At 44.5% G+C, this 25,327-nt stretch overlaps 1 protein-coding gene across 2 annotated transcripts in view; it reads left to right on the top strand.

Annotated features, from left to right (window-relative positions):
- Window positions 1-25,327, top strand: part of LOC124883948 (GRAM domain-containing protein 4-like) — a 69,963-nt gene that overhangs the window by 23,854 nt on the left and 20,782 nt on the right. For both annotated transcript variants that reach the window (XM_047391451.1, XM_047391459.1), the window contains exons 9-18: window positions 2,761-2,852; window positions 4,661-4,709; window positions 4,863-4,934; window positions 5,799-5,842; window positions 5,980-6,089; window positions 20,133-20,287; window positions 23,245-23,392; window positions 23,540-23,633; window positions 23,805-23,895; window positions 25,234-25,302. In XM_047391451.1, coding sequence (XP_047247407.1) covers window positions 2,761-2,852; window positions 4,661-4,709; window positions 4,863-4,934; window positions 5,799-5,842; window positions 5,980-6,089; window positions 20,133-20,287; window positions 23,245-23,392; window positions 23,540-23,633; window positions 23,805-23,895; window positions 25,234-25,302 — 924 coding nt within the window. The remainder of the gene's footprint in view (window positions 1-2,760; window positions 2,853-4,660; window positions 4,710-4,862; window positions 4,935-5,798; window positions 5,843-5,979; window positions 6,090-20,132; window positions 20,288-23,244; window positions 23,393-23,539; window positions 23,634-23,804; window positions 23,896-25,233; window positions 25,303-25,327) is intronic.

The following is a 25,327-nucleotide window of genomic DNA, read 5'->3' on the forward strand; positions in this document are numbered from 1 at the left end:
ATTCCTCCCGATCACGCCTCTCCAGGTGTCACTGTCATTTCCCACGTGGGCGTTGAAGTCCCCCAGCAGAATAATGGAGTCCCCAGGAGGGGCACTATCCAGCACCCCCGACAGGGACACCAAGAAGGCCGGGTACTACCACTCGGCCCGTAGGCTGAAATGATAGTGAGAGACCTCTCCCCAACCTGAAGGCGCAGGGATGCGACCCTCTCATCCACTGGGGTAAACCCCAACACGAGACGGCTGAGCTGGGTGGCGACAAGCAAACCTACCCCAGCCCGCCGCCTCTCCCCGTGGGCCACTCTAGAGTAGAAGAAAGTCCAGCCCCTCTCGACGAGATGGGTTCCAGAGCCCACGCTGTGCGTGGAGGCGAGCCTGACTATTTCTAGTCGATATCTCTCGACCTCCCGCACCAGCTCAGGCTCCTTGCCCCCCAGCGAGGTGACATTCCACGTCCCTAGAGCCAGACTAAGCATCCGTGATCGGGCCGCCGAGATCTCCACCTTCGTCCGCCGCCCATCCTCTTTGCACCGGTCCCTCATAGTTCCCCCTGTAGGTGGTGGGCCCACTGGGGGATGGTCTCGCGTCTCTCGTTCGGGCTTGGCCCGGCCGGGTCCCGCGAGGAGCAACCCGGCCACCAGGTGCTCTCTGATGAGTCCCGTCCCCAGGCCTGGCTCCAGTATGGGACCCCGGCTCCGCCGTACCGGGCGACATCACGTGCCTCGATTTTGTAGTCGTCATGAGGGGTTCTTGAACCGCTCTTTGTCTAACCCGTCACCTAGAGCCTGTTTGCCATTGGAGACCCTACCAGGGCCATGTAAGCCCCAGACAACATAGCCTCTGGGATCATTCGAGCACTCAATCCCCTCCACCACGTTCAGGTGGCGGTTCAAGGAGGGGACAAACAAAACCAAACTTTATAAAATGAAAAGCGTTTAGATCATTTCATCCTAAATAACTCTCTATTACTCTGCCAGCTAACCCTTTGTTCACAGAGCTTTTTTCAAACTTCGTTTGAAAACATCCGGAGCGGTGGCTGGGCGGCCCGTTCTGTCCGCTGACCACACTGCACGTTACCACGGGATGCGACCTCTGTTGTCCTCCGCTCCACTCGGCTTCGTAGAGACATTGTCTCTGCAGGGAATTCTCTGGAAAACCGTTTGCTTCTGCAGGCGTCAGAGAGAAAGTCAAGCAATGCTTATACCTTAATTTCCCTTTTATATGAATGAATACCGGGTACACAAACAGTAATTAATCCGTACTTAACTCAGTGCATATGATCGATGATCGTATGACACCCTTGGATCGGGTTTGAAGAGTTTATGTCTGTTTGCCAGCAAAGAGGCATTAGCGTGCTGTGCCTCCCCTATTTCCAGGTCGTTACCGTCATGGAAGCAATCGGACCATTGGAAGGGCGGGGGTTTATAAGAACAGAGGCATCATGGTAAGTCCGCTGTCCCCCTCCCTTCGTCAGTTGTTGAAGTCGGTTAAATGCAATTTATTTTGAAAGTTCCAGTAAAGTCCAGAGTTTTCATGTTGCAATCCATGGCTGTGGTCCCAACAATGTAAACACATAAGATAGACATATGATATGACTTTCATTTTCAAACTTCAAGCACAGCACACGCTGAACCTGTCTAAACTTTTGTAGGGCAGTAAATCCGCTCCATTTCAGAAGTAGGATGAAGGCCACTAGGATAAGGTTGGTTTAACTGTTACAGCATCTGGACATCATCGTCAGACTGTAAAAAACATAACATTAAACCTTTTTATTAAAGACAGCCTGCATTAACAGAAATAGAAAAGCTGCTGGATCCAACAAAGGTCCAGCACAGGAACCGAAGCCTGGAGATGAGAGCTGAAAGAGAATAAATGGCCAGAAACTAGCTCCTGTATTTTCTCCAGACCTCACCAACAAAGAAGAAAATGTGCCCCAAAAAGTAAGAAATAAAGCATTAGTTTCAGAAAACAAAACATCAGCATTTTGCTTTGAGGAATCACAGAAGAGACTCACATGACTATAAATGGAATGTATCCTAAAATAATAAAAAGAATAATGTGTATTACCCTGAAAAATTTATATAATACATGTTTCATGTATTTGACAAGTTGTCTGCCAATGTGACACTAGTTAGCCAGGCCGTTTCCTTGAATTGTAATTCTATTCAGGACATTTAAGAATAACTTATGTTGAAAATATACAATTCAATCCAAGTTGGTTTATTAAAAGGATGAAGCATTAAATTTTAGCGTGGAAACAAAGATTTGAGGGAGAACCGAATATATTTGAAACAAAGCAGAAGAGTGCAAGTATTACAAGTTTTCAATGCAAAGATATGAAATCCTGCTCTTAACTTGAAAATGTAAACTCTTGACTTTTGGCATTTTAATTCCCTCATACAAAACTAACACTTCACATGACCCTGAACACACTATCTATGCTGTGGTAGCAGGATCATGCTATAGGGATTCTTCTCCACGGCCAGGACAAACAGGTCCAGTTCATATCCAGTCATATGGAATTTATCTTGGTTCAAATTCAATTCAGTCTCATTCTACTGTATGTGGTCGGATCCAGATCCAACCACATACAGTAGAACTCCACTCTAATTACAGTATAAGACAGTACAGTTGAAGTCAATTGATCGTACAATTCCAGTTGGTGAATAGTTAAGAGTAAATAAAGACAGATGTTCCTGATGATTGACTGTCGGTTTATAGAGCTTGTAAGACAGAGACACTTGCTGTGTGTGTTGACAGGTGTACATGTATGCAGCGTGGCATGGCTGGGCCATCCCCATGTTCCTGTTCCTCGCAATTCTCCGCCTTTCGTTAAATCATCTCATTTCCAGGTGAGTTTCCCAGCACATACAACCACTCTCATACAGTATTTAAAAGCTGACTCAGACAAAAACCAAACTGTTTGTTAAATTGCAAACTAAGCTCCTTCAGAGCCAACCTGTTGCTTCAACAGTTGCAAAAGATATCAAATGAAGTCCTGGTAAAAAGTAATTACACTGTAGTGATCATTTTTTGTTTGTTTTGAATTTAACCACAGGGAGTTAGAACACTTCCATAAATACACACAAATGTATGGTAACTTTCCCAACTCTGAGTTATTTATTAAAGATCAAACTTATAAAACTGATGCTCTTCTCTCCAACCTGTCAGTCAACATTATCCAGGCTACCTAAGAACACACAGCAGGGACAGGTCAGGTTAATAACACCAGTACAGGTAACCAGGAGACAGACTCAGGGAACTTAGACAAATACATAGATTATTCCAAACTCCTATTTCATAGATCGAAATAACACATCGACTCCCAGCCAGGGCTCTTTCTGCATAGAGTTTGAATGTTCTCCCCGTGCATGTGTGGGTTCTCTCTAGGTACTCCGGCTTCCTCCAGCAGTCCAAAAACATGACTGTTAGGTGTGAATGAGTGTGTGCATGGTTGTTTGTCCTGTATGTCTCTTGTGTTGCACTGGCGACCTGTCCAGGGTGTACCCCGTCTCTCGCCCATAGAATGCTGGAAATAGGCAGCAGCTCCCCCCTGACCCACTATGGAATAAGCGGTAGAAAATGAATAAATGAATATTTAATAGCTTTAATTACCAAATACATCACTTTTATATAAACAGTCATTATTTACAGCTGTTTATGGTAACTTGAATTTTTGACCTTACAGAGTCATTAGTTGGTATCCTTTACTGTCCAGTTATATTCAATAAATTATGGGCTTTGATCAGGCCTGTTTGTCAGATTAAGAGTAAATGTTCAAAATAACCTTTAAACAGCTTTTAAACATTGATTATGCTGAACGGTGTCTCAGTTTATTGTACATACACACACATACAAATAAAGGCTTAAAACATCAGTCTATGTGGAATTAATCTCTATAACGTGCTTCACTTAGTCAACTGAATTATTGATATAAATAAATTTTTCAATAATATTCTAATTTATTGAGTCTGTGTATTATCATTGGTATATTTAATAGTAATCATTTAATTATGTGTTTATTATATTAGCTCCTGACCTCATATCCGTGTTAACTCTTTTGTTAAGGTGGATTACTCCTTCTGTCTCTGCCTATCTTGATGTCTTGTTTATAAGTGATGATGGGGTGGGACAGATGTTACGGGGTTTCGCCTACTGTGATGTAGCTGTTGCTGTGATCTGTTGGTATGAAGAAGTAACTGAGCCAAAAAGGTCTGTCTATGTTCCAACTCTCACCTGTAGTCCTGAAATAAGGGTCATGACTAAAAGAACGAAATCTCAGACACAAGCAGCTGAAATTAACTTTCTCTGTAGGGTGGCAAGTCAGCGTTAAAGAGCTCCTGCTTCTATGCATCAAAAGGAGTCCGATGAGTTGGTTCTGGGTGCTTTCATTTTGAGGTTTTCCAGACATGTTCCAATGGGAGGAGACCATAGGGCAGACCTAGATCCTGTTGCTGGAGGAACTGTATATCACTTATAGAAAGGGAACGCCTTGGAATCATCCAGAAAGAGTCTGATCGTTTTGCTGACCAATGTTTTACATGGCACACTGTTTGAATTGACAAAATACTTTTAAAATCCAACAGTGTGACACCATTTTCATATTAGCTTGAAGGGGCTTCTTGTTTAATTGTGCGTTCTTCTGATAAATTGCTCTCAGAGGCTGGAGGATCCAGTGGAGCATCGTACCCGAAGTGTTTGAGCCATTGGTGAGGAATTTTGCTTTACTCTATCAGGCACACCTTTATCAAAAAGCATATTGCTATCTACAGAGACATGATGTATAATGAGTGATGAGATGTTGTTGATTAAATGTTAATTATCGAGGATGGCACATTGCTTACAGCTCTCTCATTTTTAAGGAACCAACAAAAGAAGACTTGACTGTATCTGAGAAGTTCCAGCTGGTTCTGGATGTTGCTCAGAAAGCTCAGGTGAGAGAAGATGAACTAACAAATGCTGCAGGTCAGATTCAAAAGATTGCACCTATCCCCAATTGGTAGGCGATATCCAATCTCCAGTTCCCTGATCTGCCAATACCGAATTTGGAAAATGTTTTATTTCTCTTTAAGGTCTATGACATAGGAAGATATAACAACAGCAATCACAATATTTCTCTAGCTCTGCTTTTATTATTACTTTAATTTGGGAGCAGAGGCTACGTCACACCATTTTTGAGAGAGTATTCAATGGAAAACAGGATTTTACTATTTACAATTTTTAAACTATCTGTATTATTCTATATTAGTAATTGGCACTGTTAAAACTCCAGTTTTCACGTGTATTCTCTAAACAATGTAAATCTTTTGTTTTCTAAAGAATGCCAACATTTCTAAATCCAACATGTTCTGTTATTGAGTTTGAGAGCTCAAACAAATAACAAAGCTCCCTCGCTGTTCTCCACTTAGCCTTCCTATTATCTGGTTTAAGTTTTGTTCTCTCTCAGCCTGAACTGACTGCAGAAGGTCTCGGTGTGTTGTACAAAATAGTTTTTTTTAAAAGGTACTTTCATTGCTGTACTTCCTCTAACTTAATTTTAAAACCTCACTGATGGTAAAATACTTTGTTTTGAGTTATTTTCTCGAATCAAAAGCAGATCACACCAAGAAGTGTTACCAACGCTACACAATCGCACTTATGCATGGTCTGTTCACCGATCAGAAAAAGATCTGATTTTTGAGTTTGTGACCAGCCAGTTTGGGCCGATCAAGCGGACATTTTTCTGATCATAGTCAAAAGCCAATTTCCCAGTGCATTTTGATCTTACAGTAACTGTTGTTTTCCTAACATCCACCCAGAATCTTTTTGGAAAGATGGCCAACATCCTTGAGAAGATAAAAAAGTGAGTTTTGCTGCACACACACTGATTCTCATTAGACTGAAGTAATAGTTGATAAGCAGAGTTGTGTAATACACTGAATGTGTGTGTGTGTGTTTGTGTGTGTGTGTGTGTGTGCGCGCGCGCATGTGTCTCTATAGTCTGTTCATGTGGGTCCAGCCAGAGTTGACTCAGAAGCTCTACGTGGGACTGTGGGTGGCCTTCATCTCCTCATGCCTATTGCCTTACCAGCTGCTGGGCTTCATCATAGGTACATTATTAGAGACACTCACTTGTTAGGAACAGCAGTCTACAGTGAAATTCAGAAAAGAATGTGAAACATATGTTAGCTAGCACAAACTAAAGAAGTTCAAATATTCTGTCATGGGTTTTGACAATAGAAGCAGAAGTGGACAGAGGATTTGGACCTGTGTCAGCAGTAGTGAAGGTCCTGCAACAATCTGTGTGGGGAAAAAGAGGGAGATGAGCCAGATTACAAAGCTTTTTATTTTTCAGTCATGAAGTAGGAGGTGACCCAAAGAATCAGGTCCCAGATACTGGCTGTGGAAACAAGGTTCTATGAATGGTGTATGCCTTCGGTCTTAGAACAGCAAAACAAGCGATACACAGATTTATGATCTCTGATACACATTTTATCCATCTTAAATTCTAGAGAACTACAAGAACACTGAAAAACTGTATCTAGACCTCCTGCCCTCAGCTTTCATCATATATTTCTGTTTGGAGAAAAGACGACACAGGGCCACTGCAGGAGAGATTAATTACTGTAGAAAAAGTTTTTTCTCCTCTTTTTCAAATGAAGATAAAATAATAACAGAGTTGACATTTTAAACTGCCCTTAATATCCTATACATTGGGGAAAACAAGTATGTGATAAACCATCAATTTTGCAAATTTTCCCACTTACAAATAATGGAGAGGTTTGTAATTTTCATCATAGGTATGCTTCAACTGTGACAGATGGTCTGAAAAAAATCCCGAAAATCCCATTATATAGTATTTAAGTAAGTAATTTAAATTCTGCTGCAAGAAATTAGTATTTGAAACAATAGAAAATTGTAACCTAACATTTGGGACAGAAGCCTTAGTTAAAAAATAAAGAGGTCAGACGTTTTCTGTAGTTCTTGGCCCGGTTTGCACACTGAGGCAGAGATTCTGGCCCACTCCCCCATACAATGGGGAACAATGAGCTTTAACTGGGTACAGGTCTGGAAACTGGCTAGGCTACTCCAGGACCTTGAGATGCTTCTTTCAGAGCCTCTCCTTAGTTGTCCTGGCTGTGTGCTTTGGGTCGTTGTCATGCTGGAAGACCCAGCCATGACCCATCTTCAATGCCCTTACTGAGTGAAGGAGGTTGTTGGCTAAGATCTCCCGATACATGACACCATCCATCCTCCCCTCAATACGGTGGAGTCATCCCGTCCCCTTTGCAGAAAGGCATCCCCAAAGAATGATGTTTCCACCTCCATGCTTCACAGTAGGGATGGTGTTCTTGGGGTTGTACTCATCCTTCTTCTTCCTCCAAACACGGCGAGTGGAGTTTAGACCAAAAAGCTCTATTTTTATCTCATCAGACCACATGACCTTCTCCCATTCCTCCTCTGGATCATCCAGATGGTCATTGGCAAACTTCAGATGGGCCTGGACATGCGCTGGCTTGAGCAGTTGGACCTTGTGAATGCTGCAGGATTTTAATCCATGACGGTGTAGTGTGTTACCAGTGGTAACCTTTGAGACTGGGATCCCAGCTACCTTCAGGTCATTAACAAGGTTCTCCTGTGTAGTTTTGGGCTGATCCCTCACCTTCCTCATGATCATTGATCATGATCACCCACGAGGTGAGATCTTGCAGACCTTCGGTCTGGGGCTCCAAGCATTTTTTATATGCGTGGGGATAGATCTGTAATAATTATAAATAATAATTACAAATAATTACAAGTTTCCATATTGTAATTATGTTGAAAGCGGGGAAGTTTTGTCATGAAATGAACAGCTCATTTACGGAAGACATGACTGCTACAGGTCTTTTTTATTTTCACTTTATTGACACATTTTCTTGCAATTTTAAGTTTAAACAGGTAAACTACAAAAACTTACTTCACTCAATTCTGCTCATCCAAGTGACCCTAATATTCAGTCATGAGGTGCAAAACTAAAAAAACTATTCCTATATTAAGTACCATTAGAATTATGCCTGTATGTTCACACAAATTGACCACTGAAAGTAAGATATTCTCCCAAAAATATTCATGATCAGTGGAGTCTGTTTGAAAATTTGACTCACCATTTGATCTGGGTTTGTTTCCCAGAGCGCCAACAATTGAGAAACAATCACAGGAAGGGAAGATGGCTTTCTGTCAGTGCGGACAGTCTAATCCGTAGAGCAGAGCAATATGAACATGAATGCATAGGTCGTATGTTCGAAGCAAGATGTTCAGTTTATTCCAATGATTTTGCGGACCTGGGTGACAATACCAATTCCCACTGTTAAGCTAAAGGAATCCAAGTTTATCTGTTTTAAATCCCATTTAACATGTCTTTTACTATGAATATTGTAGCTTCACACTGAAGGCATCAAAACTATGAATTAACACATGTGGAATTATATACTGAACAAAAAAGTGTGAAACAACTGAAAATATGTCTTATATATACAACACAACTGATGGTCCCAACCATGCGTAGCAGTAATCAAAGCAAAAGGTGGCTACTTTGAAGAACCTAGAATATAAGACATATTTTATATATACATGTACTTAAAGATATTTATTTATCGTACTCGTACTCGTCGTCTTCCGCTTATCCGGGACCGGGTCGCAGGGGCAGCAGACTCAGCAGAGACACCCAGACGTCCCTCTCTCCAGACACCTCCTCCAGTTCCTCCAGGGGGAGCCCAAGGCATTCCCAGGCCAGCCGAGAGACATAGTCCCTCCAGCGTGTCCTGGGCCGTGTCCTGGGCCTCCTCCCGGTGGGACGTGCCTGGAACACCTCCCGAGGAAGGCGTCCAGGAGGCATCCGGTATAGATGCCCGAGCCACCTCAACTGGCTCCTCTCGATGTGGAGGAGCAGCGGCTCTACTCCGAGCCCCTCCCGGATGGCCACGCTCCTCACCCTATCTCTAAGGGAGTGCCCGGCCACCCTACGGAGGAAGCTAATTTCAGCCACTTGTATCCGGGATCTCGTTCTTTTGGTCATGACCCAAAGTTCATGGCCATAGGTGAGGGTAGGAACGTAGACCGACCGGTAAATTGAGAGCTTTGCTTTTCGGCTCAGCTCTCTCTTCACCACAACGGACTGGCAGCCGCACCGATCCGTCTGTCGATCTCCCGCTCCATTCTTCCCTCACTCGTGAACAAGACCCCGAGATACTTAAACTCCTCCACTTGAGGCAGGAACTCCCCTCCAACCTGAAGAGGACAAGCAACCCTTTTCCGGTCGAGTACCATGGCCTCGGACTTGGAGGAGCTGATCCTCATCCAAGCCGCTTCACACTCGGCTGCGAACCGCCACAGCGCATGCTGTAGGTCTTGGGTAGAGGGGGTCAGCAGGACCACGTCATCCGCAAAAAGAAGAGACAAAATCCACTGGTCCCCAAAGCAGACCCCCTCCGGCCCTTGGCTGCGTCTAGAAATCCTGTCCATAAAAGTTATGAACAGGACCGGTGACAAAGGGCGGCCCTGCCGGAGTCCAACATGCACTGGGAACAGGTCCGACTTAGTGCCGGCAATGCGGACCAAACTCCTGCTCCGCTTGTAAAGGGACCGGATGGCCCCTAATAAAGGGCCCCCGATTCCATACTCCTGGAGCACCCCCCACAGGGCATCACGAGGGACACAGTCGAATGCCTTCTCCCGGTCCACAAAACACATATGAACCGGTTGGGCAAACTCCCATGAACCCTCGAGCACCCTGTAGAGGGTATAGAGCTGGTCCAGTGTTCCAGGGCCGGGACGAAAACCACACTGCTCTTCCTGAAGCCGAGGTTCGACTATCGGTCGGACTCTCCTCTCCAATACCCTGGCGTAGGCCTTACCAGGGAGGCTGAGGAGTGTGATCCCCCTGTAGTTGGAACACACCCTCTGGTCCCCCTTCATAAGAAGGGGGACCACCACCCCAGTCTGCCAGTCCGGAGGCACTGTCCCCGACTGCCACGCAATGTTGAAGAGGCGTGTCAACCATGACAGCCCTACAACATCCAGAGACTTGAGGTACTCAGGGCGGATCTCATCCACCCCCGAAGCCTTGCCACCGTGGAGCTTTTTAACCACCTCGGGGACTTCAGCCTTGGGTGATGAAAGAGTCCAACCCCGAGTCCCCAGCCTCTGTTTCCACCACGGAATGCGTGATGGCAGGATTGAGGAGCTCCTCGAAGTACTCCTTCCACCGCCCGATAATGTCCTCAGTCGAGGTCAGCAGTCTCCCGCCCCCACTATAAACAGTGTTGGCGAAGCACTGCTTCCCCCTCCTGAGGCGCCGGACGATTTGCCAGAATCGCTTCGAGGCCAACCGGTAGTCCTTCTCCATGGCCTCACCGAACTCCTCCCAGGCCCGAGTTTTTGCCTATGCCACAGCCCGGGCCGCAGCACGCTTGGCCTCACGGTACCCGTCAGCCGCCTCAGGAGTCCCACAAGCCAACCACAGCCGATAGGACTCCTTCTTCAGCTTAACAGCATCCCTTACTGCCGGTGTCCACCACCGGGTTCTGGGATTGCCGCCGCGACAGGTATCGCAGACCTTACGGCCGCAGCTACGGGCAACAGCATCGACAATAGATGCGGAGAACATGGTCCACTCGGACTCTGTCTCCAACATCCCCCGGGATCTGGTCGAAGCTCTCCCGGAGGTGGGAGTTGAATACATCCCTGGCCGAGGGCTCCGCCAGGCGTTCCCAGCAGACCCTCACTATGTGCTTGGGCCTGCCAAGTCTGTCCGGCTTCCTCCTCCCCCAGCGGATCCAACTCACCACCAGGTGGTGATCAGTGGACAGCTCAGCCCCTCTCTTCACCCGAGTGTCCAAAACATGTGGCCGAAGGTCTGATGATACGACAACAAAGTCGATCATTGACCTCCTGCCTAGGGTGTCCTGGTGCCAAGTGCACAGATGGACATCCTTATGTTTGAACATGGTGTTCATTATGGACAATCCGTGACTAGCACAGAAGTCCAATAACAAAACACCACTCGGATTCAGATCGGGGAGGCCATTCCTCCCGATCACGCCTCTCCAGGTGTCACTGTCGTTCCCCGTGTGGGCGTTGAAGTCCCCCAGCAGAATAATGGAGTCCCCGGGAGGGGCCCTATCCAGCACCCCCGACAGGGACGCCAAGAAGGCCGGGTACTCTGCACTATCACTCGGCCCGTAGGCTGAAATGATAGTCAGAGACCTCTCCCCAACCCGAAGGCGCAGGGATACAACCCTCTCATCCACTGGGGTAAACCCCAACACGAGACGGCTGAGCTGGGGGGCAACAAGCAAACCCACACCAGTCCGCCGCCTTTCCCCGTGGGCCACTCCAGAGTAGAAGAAAGTCCAACCCCTCCCAAGGAGATGGGTTTCAGAGCTCACGCTGTGCATGGAGGCGAGCCCGACTATTTCTAGTCAATATCTCTCGACTTCCCGCACAAACTCAGGCTCCTTCCCCCCCAGCGAGGTGACATTCCACGTCCCTAGACGTGCCTAAGCATCCGGGGATCGGGCTGCTGAGGTCTCCACCTTCGTCCGCCACCCAATCCTCTTTGCACCAGTCCCTCACGGTTCCCCCTGCAGGTGGTGGGCCCACTGGGGGATGGCCTCGCGTCTCTCGTTCGGGCTTGGCCCGGCCGGGTCCCGCGAGGAGCAACCCGGCCACCAGGCGCTCTCCGACGAGTCCCTGCCCCAGGCCTGGCTCCAGGGTGGGACCCCGGCTCCGCCGTACCGGGCGATGTCACGTGCCTCGATATTTTATTCTTCATGAGGGATTCGTGAACCACTCTTTGTCACCTAGAGCCTGTTTGCTATGGGAGACCCTACCAGGGGCATTTCGGCCCCAGACAACATAGCCACTAGGATCATTTGAGCACTCAAACCCCTCCACCACGTTAAGGTGGCGGTTCAAGGAGGGGTATTTATTTATTAATTATTATTATTATTTATATTTGCAAAATAAAAAAGGTCTTCATTGAGAACAAAGTGGTACGGAAGCCAAATTCCTTGTTTTTATCCACAAATTAGGCAATAAAGCTGAATCTGATTCACAAGTTAATCTGTTGGGACTCTGAACACTTAACAACTTTTTAGCGCAAACTAATGTCGAGGCTTATTTCTGAAAACTGTAAATCACATTTAACAATTCATTTCATATACCTTGCAAGGTCATTAAAATGTAATTGTTAGATTTAACAGAAAAGCCCACCCAGCAAACAGCCTTCCCGATGCCGCTAATGCATTGACAGTGAAGGTGTCACATGTTACTGCCACTTCCGCTGTCTGACCTGGTCCTGGCTTTTCCTGATGTTGACGGGCACCTCCGGATATGTGGTGACCTGCTCATTTAAGCATATGCCCAGTGCCTCCGATGAACCCAACTTTAAGACCTGTGAGGAAGGACACAGCATTGTGTAGTAATGCAATAATGCCTCAACCAAGTAGGATGTGATAACACCTTACCTCATACTCCATTAGGATTTCTGATGTATATCTGCCCTCCCTGCCAAACATCATAATATGGGGAGTGCTTTGTTGTCACATGTTTGGTCCACAGGGCAAACATTGTAGCTTGTAGCACTTCATCCCATTTGTGCGGGTGTTCTGCTACAAGTTTGTTCAGTGACCTTAATGTTCAGAATGCAAAGGGTCAGACATACAGTAAGGAAAATAAGTATTTGAACACCCTGTGACTTTACAAGTTCTCCCGGTTCTCGTCTCCTTAATACAGTGCAGTCGTCCGGTCCCATGTGCAGAAAAAAAAACGCAAAGCATGATGCTTCCACCCCCATGCTTCACAGTAGAGATGGTGTTTTTGGGATGGTAATCATCATTCTTCGTCCTCAAAACACAGCGAGTGGAATTAAGACCAAAAAGATCTATTTTGGTCTCATCTCACCACAGAACTTTCTCCCATGACTCCTCTGGATCATCCAAATGGTCATTGGCAAACTGAAGACGGGCCTGGATGTGTGCTGATTTAAGCAGGGGAACCTTCCGTGCCATGCATGACTTTAAACTATGATGTCTTAGTGTATTACCCACAGTAACCTTGGAAACAGTGGTGCCTGCTCTCTTTAGGTCACTGACCAGCTCCTGATTCATCACCTTTCTTAGGATCATTGATACGCCACGAGGTGAGATCTTGCATGGAGCCCCAGTCCGAGGGAGATTGACAACGACCTCAAACAGGTGCTACTAATTTAGAATAATAAGTGGAGTGGAGGTGGACTTTTTAGAGGCGGACTAACAGGTCTTTGATGGCCAGAATTTTTGCTGATTGGCAGGTATTCAAATACGTATTTGCAGCAGTAACACAAATAAATTATTAAAAAATCAAACATTTTGATTTCGGATTATTTATTTATTTTTTTTAGATTATGTCTCTCACAGTGGACATGCACCTAAGATGAAAATTTCAGACCCCTCCATGATTTCTAAGTGGGAGAACTTGCAAAGTCGCAAGGTGTTCAAATACTTATTTTCCTCACTGTATGTATCCAGCAATTGACCACATCTGCAGAATGTTTTTTGATGACAAACATTTTTGAATAATCTTTGGATTGTGCCTTTCAGGTTTTCTACAAGCCCATTAGTTTGGGGGTGGTACGATGAGCATAAACTCCACTTTATATTGAATTCTGACACAGCCCATAGTTGACCTATGAGCGTATGACATAACATGTCAGCACTGCTATAGCCACTGTCTTTGCGAATAATTGTCGTTACTGTACCTTCCTTTGGGGAAAAAAGTCACTACTGTGCCTTGTTCACAAACTCTGAACCCTGGTCTGTTAGCAGCCTTCTGCACCAAATTTATAAAAGCAATAAATTATACAACTGGTGACCTCAGCTGCTGTTTTTGTTTTTAATGGGTAGGCCTTTGCCCATTTGGTGAAATAGTGTACCATTACACAAACATATTGGTTGCTACCATTGGTTACAGTGAGTTCACCCACAAGATCCATCCCCGCTAATTCCAAGGGCTGTTTCACCTGTGAAAAGGGGAATGGCTGGTTAAGAGGGCCAGTTATTTGCATTATGCTGAATGTCTAATCTGGTGTGATTCACCTTCTTCTTACCTCTATGGGTTTGTACTCCTCCCTCTCTTTAATGTTTGCCCTTTTCCTCCAGGCCAGTAGTAGTGTTGTCGATGGCAGTGGGGGTTTTTCCCCACCTGAAGTGTCCTCCAAGTCAGTGGCGTGGAGCTCAAACAGATTACTGGCCTCTTCAGCTGTGCCGACTACCTTGGCAAGGTGTTCTTTGAGATCCCTTCTGCTCTTGTATATGTAATGCAGTTTCCCATCTACAATGTTTAGATGGCAGACATGTTGCATGTTCACTTAAGTCATATACACGCTGCTATATAGGGCTGTACAGTATTGGGACAACATACATTAACATTGCTGGATGTTGCTATAACTATATATTTTCAAATATTGTGCTTCTCTGCTGTTATAAACTTACCTTTCATAACAAACGCTGACGCTCTTCATTTTATTATGAACCTTGCTTGTTGGTTGCCTCTTAAGGATACTTATCCCTGGCCTTTAGGTCAAGGACTTAATTGGGATCAATACTCCAGAAACATTTTTCTTTATGCACTGCTTTTGCTGTTCAATGCGATTCTCTCCATCCTTCCCAACAGAGTATTGCCGGTTCCCAGACTGACACATTTCAGTCCCTGTAGGTACCTGAAATGTGTTTGTCTGAATGTGACTTGATTATTTTCCTGATTTGTTTGCTTACCTTTGTTGAGAGGTTCCACATACAGTATGTTTCCCAGTAGAGCACACACAGATACGTAATTGTGGCTCTGAAAATTTTATTAGTGTTTATTTGGCAGTAATATTAGGAGCTCTCCATTAAATGTCACAGTATGTTACTAGTATGGGTTGCTAGCTTTTTTATTATTATTTTTTAACCCCCACTAGTAGCCTTTATTTTCCCCAGTATTTTTTGACAGTAATTAGACAGGAAATGGGGATGGAGAGCGAGGGAAAGACATGTGGCAAATGTTGCGGGGCTGGGACTCGAACCTGGGACAGCCTTGGGGACTATGGTCTCCATATAATCACGCACTTAACCCCCTACACCACCAGTGCTGTACCCCAGTTGCTAGCTTTTATGGAATGTGGTTTTTAGTTCCTCCTACTACAATTCATTCATTTCATTTGCTTATAGTAATTTGTTTGAAACGTTCACATCAATACAAGAACATTCATCAGCAGATATGTGATCTGGATTTTATTGAGGCTTCAATACACAAACATATGCGCTGACTTAAATCACAAGAAAATTTACACACATTGTGAATACTTGAACATTTCAAACACAGTCTGGCGTGGTTACATGAGGTAACATGATTCCAGGATCTGACACAAACAGTGCACTCGATAATGTACAAGTGTTCCTAACAAGCAGCTCACAATACTGGTACTTCATGAGATTTACATTTTGTTTTTGTTCATGACGTAAGAAAGGAATTTTTGCATAACAATGGGTATATACTGCTTCTGCATATGGTAAGCAAGTGGAATTAGTCTAATTCATTATTGAGGGGTCTGATAATTCCTAAACAAAAGGCAAAAACTGTCCATTTTGAGCTAGCATTGCTGCTTCTAATACATCCTCGCAGTTTTAACCATATAATAGTTCAAACTGCAAAAATAAATAAAGGATAGTTCTGCTTCATTCTTCCTGACTGTCACTGGTAATAAGCAAAGTTGATATGTCCCTTGCGCTCTGCGCAGGTCGAGGTTTTATGTAAACAAAGTCACGTACATGACGAGTAGCCTACCTGGGTGCTGCGTCTATAAGTAGCGCCTGGGAGGCTACGTCTGGTCACTTTAAACCTCTCGCTGCCAACTTGATGTGCTTCGCAAGTTGATTGCTCCATAAGTCCGTGTTTTGGAACCTTGTGGTTTCTGCAGGTCTAATAGAGTCAAGCGCATGTTTCTGTGCTGTCTGCCGTCATCCTGCCTGTGACTTATCTGTCGGAAAGCTCTTTTGTTGCTATGTAAGGTTGTTCTTGGCTATATGTTTTTTTTGCGCTGTTTTCTTTGTGTTTGGAGGTGCTAGAGCGTCCGGCGGTGGACGGCTCATCCGCTTCCAGCATTGATACGGCTTGCTTCTTTCTCTAGCCGGTCAAGAGTGATAGCTGGTAAGATAAGGTAAGTGGCTGGATGTTCTGACTGCGCTCTGTGGCTGCCACAGTTCTCGCTCAGATTACCTAGCTGGGGTAGTTATTGGTGGCACACTGATTTGCGTTTTTCGGTTTAATTAAAGTTCTCGCTCAGTCTTACTGGTTGGGCTGGTAAACGGAGGATGTTGGCGTGCACTTCTTGTGGGGCTCCTCTTCATGGATGGCCACAAGCTATGTCCCAAGTGATCTCCAGCCACACTGCCTGCCCCCCAGGAGGATGCCTGGGAGTCGGGTGGCGATCTGGACGACATCATGTCTGTGAGGGCCTATAATTCTTAGTTTCAGACCCTTTGGGGTCGAGAGGCTGAGCCACAGAGTATGGAAGTCAATGAAGTCAACTTCCCTTAGGAGTTTGATGAGGGCCGACCTGGGGGAAGAGCCTTGCCTGTTGCGAGTCATTATGGCTGCTCCGGTAGAAAACAGGGCTGGATGATGCACCGGTAGCCCGTCCCACTGGCAATCCTTTTTTCCACCTTGTCCCAATGTCCCCTCCATTTGAAGGTGCCACTGTTGCTGGTTTTCTTGGAAGAATAGCGCTGCTGGATGGATCCAAGGACATTCTCTCACCATGGCAGGGATGTGAGAACCCTGGCCTCCATGCACAATCTGGGGGTCCGTGGGCTTGACCGCATGCCCCCGGCAGATCACTGCATCGCATCAATGGTTCTTTCCCCAAATGATGTATTAAAGGGGAAAGGCCGCTGTCCGAGCGCCCAATGCCGGGTGACCGACAGCTTTCTGTGCCAAGCCTACGACATTGCAGCTCTTATGGCTTGTATCGGCAATTCCCTATCCATGCTTCTGCTGGCCCAGTCTCAGATGCTGCAGCCAGGGATGGGGCGGCGTTGGGTGACACCAATAATGCAGCCTTGCAGGCTTTTGGACTGATGTCAAAGGAACTGGGTCGTCTGTTGGCCAACTTGGTGGTCATGCGATGTCAGGTCTGGCTGGAGCAGGCTCCTGTATCTGACGACTGCAGTCAGACCCTGCGGAGTCTGCCAGGCCAGCAGCTGCTGGGCCAGCTGTACGGGCCCGAGGCTGAGAGGGCTCTGGAAGGTTGTCGGCAGTCCAGTCAGGCCTTGGAGACTTGGCGCAGTCGCAGCTGCACAGAACCCCCCACCCCATGGCCAGAACAGGCACCAGAACGCAGCCGAAGGGCCATGGGCGGGCAGATTTTCAGAGTGGCACCTGGCCTACTGGGAGGCGCATTGCCAAGATGATTAGGAATTTACAACCATATCCCAAGGTTAGAGGCCGCAGTTCCACCATTGGCCCCCACCTCCATCGGGGGTCAAGGTCTTGTGGCAGGAAATTCAGCCACTTCTGGACAAAAGGGCCATGGTCATCGTATCTCCACATGTGCAGGCCGACGGATGTTATTTGAAGTATGCTTCCCTTCGGCCAGGGCTGGCCCTCGGCTGTCTGAATCAGTTTCTTGAAAGTTCTGCCTTTTCGGATGCTTTGCACCCGCGACGTTCTTCAGGCTATCCGCCCAGAAGAGTGGTTCTCTTCAATAGATTTAAGAGACGCATATTTCCATGTTCCCATCCATCCGGAACTGTACCCTTTCGAGGAAAGGCTTATTAGTTTGCAGTCCTGCCATTCGCCCTGGATTTGGTGGCCATACTGGCAGGCTCACCGCAGTGCGATTGGACCGGATTCGGTCCCTGCTCCAGTCTTTTCATCTGGGAGCGGTAGCCCCAGTTCAGGTATGGCTGAGGTTGTTGGGGATGCTGATGGCGGCCTTGGCCTTGATAACCCCTTGGGGTGTGAGGATTATGTTAATTGATTTCTCTAGTGCATTTAACACAATTCAACCTGATTCGCTTTGTTAGAAACTCCAGAAGACTCGGGTGGAGTCCTCCACAATGTCCTGGATCAAAGACTGCCTGAGAAACGGACCACAGTTGTTTGAGAGATTAAAGAGAGACTAAAGGGTCATGTGTCCAACCAGGTAGTCAGCACCACAAGAGCACCACAGAGGACTGTACTCTCACCATTCCTTTTCACTCTGTACACCTCAGACTTCCAGTACAAGACAGACTTCTGTCATCTGCAGAAATACTCTGATGACTCTGCAGTCTTGGGGTGGATCAGAGATGGTCAAGTAGCTGAGTAGAGAGCTTGTGGACCCCTTTGTGGCATGGTGTGGAAGCAATCAACAATCATCTTTTCTGTGAAAAAAAAACTGTGGAGATGATTACAGATTTCAGGAGAAATATTTGAGCATGTACAGATACCGACAGCAACTGAAGATAATTTTTTCCCACAGCCATTATCGTCTACAATTCTTTGAAGAAACCAGCATAGTATGATTCTGGTTTTGGTATCTATTTAGCTTCATAAACACTTTTTCATTCCTCTCCCATTGCTTATATTAAGTTTTGCTTTCTGAATGTATGGCCAATATCTTTCTGTGTCAATTAAGCTATAAGCTCTAGTGCCTTTAAGCTTCTTATGCTGTCTCAAGACATCAGCCCTGTGCTTCTTAGCAAACTACATTACAGTTATTGACTTAGCTTTATTATCATTATGTGGAAGATCTGAAACATACTATCTCTGGATAAATCTTTTTAGTGGTAAATTACTAAAAAATTTGTTGTTCTAATGTATCAAGTTCTTAAGATGGAGCCTCCTCGCCAGCCCTGACTCAGCTCAGGTGTTTGGTATCTGACCAATTAATATTGAGACACGAAAGTACTGCTCCACATCCTCAATTCTTTGTTCCAAGATTTCATTCCTCAGATCTGTGTAATTGTGGTCTTCAGCTCCTTTACTTCCTTTAATAGGCCATTAGATCTGCGTACAACAATACTGAGTAATCTCAATATTTGATGCAGCTGTCTGTCACAGAAGGAGCTCTCCAGTACTGCAACAGCTTCATGCAAGAGCTGGGAGACAGTGATGTTAGTTTTGCTGGAGTCTTTCTGCCTCCCACCACCTGCACTAGGTCCTGGATCCTGGCCCTTTCGATGAGCTTATCTAACCGCTTCCTCTCAGCTGTAGATAAACTGCTGCTCAGACATACTACACCATAGAAGATGGATACAGCCATGACAGAGTCAAAAATGGTCTTAAGGAGCATTTCCTGCCCTTAAAAGATCTCAGTCTCCTTAGCAGGTAAAGTCTGCTCTGACTCTTCCCATAAAGAGCATCAGTGTTGCACAATTTTTAACACTATATGTTTTAAAATTTTGAGTGATTGCAGGAGCTTTCTGTACATCAAGATGTCAGTGATAGCCATGTGTAGCCACCCTGGTGTCTTGCAGTCCCAGAGCCACACTCTGTGTGACCTGGTAGCACTTGGTTAGGTGCATTCACTGATTGGAAAAAATTTAATGTTTTTTTTTATCAAAGCCAAGCAAGTTGAAAATCGGCCAGTTCTGGTCACCAGCTAATTGCTCTGTGCGTCCCTCTTAATTACAAATGAAGTAAGGGGCTTGAACATCTAAGGGAAACTACACTACTGTTAAAAGGAGCCAGTTGGTCATTGGATGCCTTTGGATCACCTCGTTTGTGGAGATTGTTTTGGACCGTATCCAACTGTTATACAGCTTAAAACAAAGCTGAGACACTTATCTGAGACAGTTTTCTTCTGAATCACCACTTTGTATACGCAGATTAACAAAGAAATTCAGCCAACAATAGCATGACCAATAATTATCAAAATTTTACTCAAGTTTGCACACATTCATTATAGTTCACAATGTGCACCAAAAACATAAGTTATGACTGCATGCTCTTAAACACCTTGCTGTTGTTCCTTAACAGTCAGATCATATTTCCTACAGTATGCCAGACATAATACCAAATTTATCAAACAGTGTTGTTAAACAATGTTTTATCTGCTGGAGTAATTTTTCATACTGCTGAGTATGTGTGATTTTTATCTTTCTGTTCCTCAGGTGTTTATGCAGGTATCAAGTTCTTCATCATTGACTTCATCTTAAAAAGTTGCCCCAAGCTACGGCAGCGCTTTGACACCCCCTACATCATCTGGACCAATTTACCTACCGACCTGCAGCTGAAGGAGCGCAGCAACACCACGCTGAGCAGGCGGGTTAGTCCGAAGTATAAAAAAAATTCACACATGCCACCTTCCAGGTAGCATCACTGGGTCTACTTTGGTCTACAAGTAGAAATAACATCACATGAGGAAGAAAATGTGCATTGTGATCTTCTGTCCTTTCTGCTGCATGGGAAGCCAGCACAGACTGGACAGCTTCTTTCACCTCTGTTTTTTTTTTTATTCTTCTCTCTCAGCTGTCTGAGTGTGAACAGGTAGGATCAGCTGTGTGTGCTGTACAGTCATATTGTAGAGGTCCGAGTGTGCTGTAGGTACACATCAGCAGCAGATACTACCTTTCTAAAGTCCTCAGTAACTGTCCATGTGAGCTGCAGTGCAGATGCACAAGCAGCTTTGTGCTGTAGAGACAATGAGTGTGAGCTGTAGATGTGCCTTGCAGAAGCATTCAAACAACTTTGTCAATTTTGTTTTCACAATAAAATCATAAACAATTAAACAAAATTGATACATGGCTTTCCATGTTATGAGTGGCTAACATTTATATTTACCTGCCTCTGACTGAAGACACTTTGTTGTACAACAGTCTCATGAAGAGGATGCTCAGGATTCTCCATAATGTTCTTTATTTTTGGAATAATCCTTCTTTGTACAATGATCTTCAGAGGTTCCAGAGGAGTCCCCAGAACAGAGCCAGTCTTCTTTATCAGCTTGTTCAGTCCCTTGCTCTGTGCTGCTACCCCAGCAGATGATGGTAGAAGAGATCACACTCTTCACATTAGACTTAAAGTGGATATGCAGCATCTTGCTGGAAACACTGAAGGTCCTAAGCTTCCTCAAGAAGTACAGTCTGCTCTGTCCCTTCTTGTAGACGGCTTCACAGTTGCATCTCCACTCCAGTCTGTTGTCCAGGTGAACATTGAGGTATTTATACTCCTTCAACACCTCCACTTCTTCTCCCATGACGGAAATAGTGTTGTTTCTCTTAAAATATACAATCATCTCCTTTTGTTTTATTTACGTTCAAGATGAGATGATTGTTTCTACACCTTGCCACAAAGCAGTCCACCAGTTCCCAAACAGACCACAAACTGTGTTTTGTTTGTCAGGTAGTTAATCATTTAAAAAAATCTGTCTTCATCCACAAAAGGAAGAATTTGAGTTTTCAAGATATAAGAACCAAAATAACAGAGCTACTCTAACATGCTGCCACCCTGAGGGGCACAATTCTAGAAAGGTATGTCTTTTCCATTGTATTTGTATAGCACTTTATCAAGTTCCAGGACTCCAAAGCGCTTGACCTTGCAATCAGTCATCCACCCATTTACACACTGACAGTGGTTTTTACATTGTAGCCACAACTGCCCTGGGTACGACTGACAGAAGTAGGGCTGCCATACAATCGGCACCACCAGGGAAGACCGGTGAAGTGTCTTGCCCAAGGACACAATGATTGAGACGAATGGAGCGGCAAACCACCAGCTGAAAACCACCCCCTACCACCTGAGCCACAATTGCCTCCATCCGTCTGTCCATCCATCCATTCATCCACCTATCTTCCCTCTATACCCACGTGTTTCAGGGTCACAGGGTACCTGGTGACTATCTACAGTGGTCATTGGGTAAGAGGCAGGGTACACCCTTGTCCCCAGTCTATCACAAGGCGTTCGCCCATTGCTTTAAGCGAAGTAGCTCAAGCTCAGTCAAATTGAGATTAACTGCAGAGCATCAGAGAACATCTATTTTCAAATCAGTTAGATTTTGGTCTGGATCTTGGGACATCCATATTCTTTGATCTACGTCAACCATTCCCTTGCATCTCTGGCTGTCTTTGTCAGGTCGTTGTCCTGCTGGAAGTTAAACCTCCTCCCCAATCTCTAGTCTTTTGCAGCATATAAAAGGTTTTCTTCCAGGATTGTCCTGGATTTAGGTCCATTCATCCACCGTTAAACTACAACCAGCTTCCCTGTTCCGGCTGAAGAAAAATGACCCCACATCATGAAGATGCCACCATTTCATTTAATGTTTTTCCAGGAGCAAAGATTATTCTATTTTATTCTATGCCACTTCAGGATTCAGCAATACTATGTTTGACATTAAAAGCAAAATAAAACACATTAAAGTATATGGCTGTAATGTGGTAAAATGTGAAAAAGCTCAAGGGAACTGAATATTTTTGCAAGGCACTGTCTCCCCTCACCAAATACATTTGAGCAGTCCCCATATATAGTGCTTAGACTGTAGCCTTTTCTTCCTTGCCCACCTTGCTAGTTCCTTTTTTTATTTTTACAAAAGCAAATTTCCTCCTATATTAGCCTTGCTAAAGATCCAGATTACATAAAATAAAATATAGTTAAGCCCTGTGTCATTTCAAAGACAGCCACCCTTAAAATTCTATTTGTGTGAAAGGTTTATTTATTTATTTAATTTTCGAAGCGGACTAACGGCGTAGCTTAGCATTTAGCTGCTAACTTAGAGCATCGAATCTTGATTTCTTTAGATGTATTAAATTACTAGTCCTTTTAAAATGACCTGAAGAGCACTAAAACTTTAATTTATGCTCATGAAAACCGAATAAAAATTCCAGTTTGTGGTTTTCAAGCAGGTTAATATCTCACACATAACCTGCTGCTACCAGGATGTTTGCTAACTGTTCCTAATTGCTGTTTCTTAAATCAACATGTTTAGATTGGTGACTTGCACTTTCAACCCTGAAGGCAAATTAATTTTTTATAACTCCAAAATGCAGTCCTTCCTAACACAGAAAATACTCAATGTGATTTTTAAAACTACATATCCAAGAAACAGATTTTATAATTCTTTTAATAAGTGATTGTTCTGAGCTATACATTTTAATGCTACTAGTGTGGTTAGAAAGTTGGAGGAGGCAAAAAATGGCAGAAAAGATCAGAATCTATAACCAACACCCTACTGAAAGAGTTTAGAGAACATCTGCTAATTGAGTCGCTGCTATGCCCCTCTCTTCTGTTTAGGTTGCAACGGTGGGGAGTCGAGGGAGCGTTCCTGCTGCTGCTCCTCTAGCTGGCAGCCGAGATGAGGACGGAGGGCGATACTACAGCACTAAGAGAGGGGCTTTTCATGAGGTCTTTAGCCTTCCAGAGAGTGAGCGCCCTCTGGCAGGTAAGACTCAGAACTGCTGCAGGAGGGCTAGATTTGTACAGAAACAATGTTTTTATTGAACTGATTGTTCAGCACCTAACATATTAGTACAGCAGATAATGTTAATGGTGCTTTGAGAAGTGTTGTATTTGCTGTTTCATTTTTTAGTGTGTGAGAACGGCTGGCGCTGCTGCCTCATCAACAGAGACAGGAAGACACCTACAGACTACATCCGTCATGGAGTCCTTTTTGTCACAGAGAAGTAAACCCCTCCCTTTGTTTGAGTCACTTTGTTATATCTCTCATTACTTGCTGTCATTATTCAGAAAAATGCTGTCTAACCTTTGTATATGCAAACAAAATCTGATAATTTGACAGAAATGATCATGTTATTTGTAAAAGGAGCTTTAATTAGTGTACTCTTAATTTACAGCTACCTGTGTTTCGAGAGCTCCAGCTCAAGGTCTGGATCCTCAAAGAGGAACAAAGTCATCAAACTGACTGAAATCACTGAAATCCAGAAAGTAGGTGTTTGTTGAAGGTTTGGTGCAGTTGATAAATAATTGTTGTTTGTAAGTCCTTTCTAGTGATTTTTTTTTCACTATGCTTTTCAGTTTATATAATTTTTGATCAATTATTGTATCACTGAAAAATAATCAAATTTTAAATGTAACATATACAAAGTAATCCTAATACACATTTTTTCCCACCCCCTGACACCTCTGTCAAAACATTCATGTCACTTAAATTGATTTTATTTTCAGCATAATAGTGAATCATATAACAATGCTGGAAGCTCTGTTACCACAGTTTCTATGGGACACCCACCTTTTGACATGGTGTACGGTTGAACGGGAGTTTTTTTTAAAATATTGTTTTTTATTAATTGTTTTTTAGATAAATGCACTATATTGCCAACAGTATTTGCTCACCTGCCTTAACTGGCATATGAACTTAAGTGACATCTCATTGTTAATCCAAAGGGTTCAATATAACGTTGGTCCATCCCTTGCAACTATAAGTGCTTCAACTCTTCTATGAAGGCTATCCAGAAGGTTTAGGAGCGTGTTCATGGGAATTTTTGGCCATTCTTTCAGAAGCACATTTGTGATGTCATAGAACACGACTCCACTACTCTAGAGTGGCGGCATGCTTTACTCCAATGCATCTGATGCTTTGCATTGCATTTGATGATATATGGCTTGAATGCAGCTGCCGTGGAAACCCATTTCGTGAAGCTTTCTATGCACTGTTCTTGGGCGAATCTAGAGGCCATATGTTTGGAGGTCTATATCGATCGACTGCAGAAAGTTGCCGATCTGTGCGCACTATGAGCATCAGCCTCCTCTGCCCCCTCTCTGTAAATATACTTGGTCTATCACTTCAAGGCTGAGCTGCTGTCGTTCCCAATCACTTTCACTGTTTTGGACCAGCCCCCCACAGTTGACAGTGGAATATTTAGGAGCGAGGAAATTTTACGACTGGACTTGTTGCATAGGTGGCATCCTAGTGGCATCACAGTACCATGCCGGAATTCACTGAGCTCCTGAGACCGACCCAGTCTTTCAGAAATGTTTGCAGAAAAAGTCTGCATGACTAGTTGCGTAATTTTATACACCTGTGGCCATGGAAGAAATTGGAACACCTGATTTAAATTAATTAGATGGGCGAGTGAATACTTTTGGTTTAATATATATATGTATATATATATATATGTGTGTGTGTGTGTTTGTGTGTGTGTATATATATATGTATATGTATATATGTATACATGTATATATATAATGTATGTGTGTGCGTGTGTGTATTAACACAGGAGAATGACTGAATTAGTGATTTATTTTCAACTCTTTACCACACAGTACAAGGTTTTATCAGTGTTGCCTGGTTCAGGGATGGGAATCTCCATAGCAACACCTTCCACCCTAAAGGTAAGAGTGCAGTTTTTCTCATGTT

This window comes from Girardinichthys multiradiatus, chromosome 2 (assembly GCF_021462225.1).
Source record: "Girardinichthys multiradiatus isolate DD_20200921_A chromosome 2, DD_fGirMul_XY1, whole genome shotgun sequence".
Lineage (NCBI taxonomy): Eukaryota > Metazoa > Chordata > Actinopteri > Cyprinodontiformes > Goodeidae > Girardinichthys > Girardinichthys multiradiatus.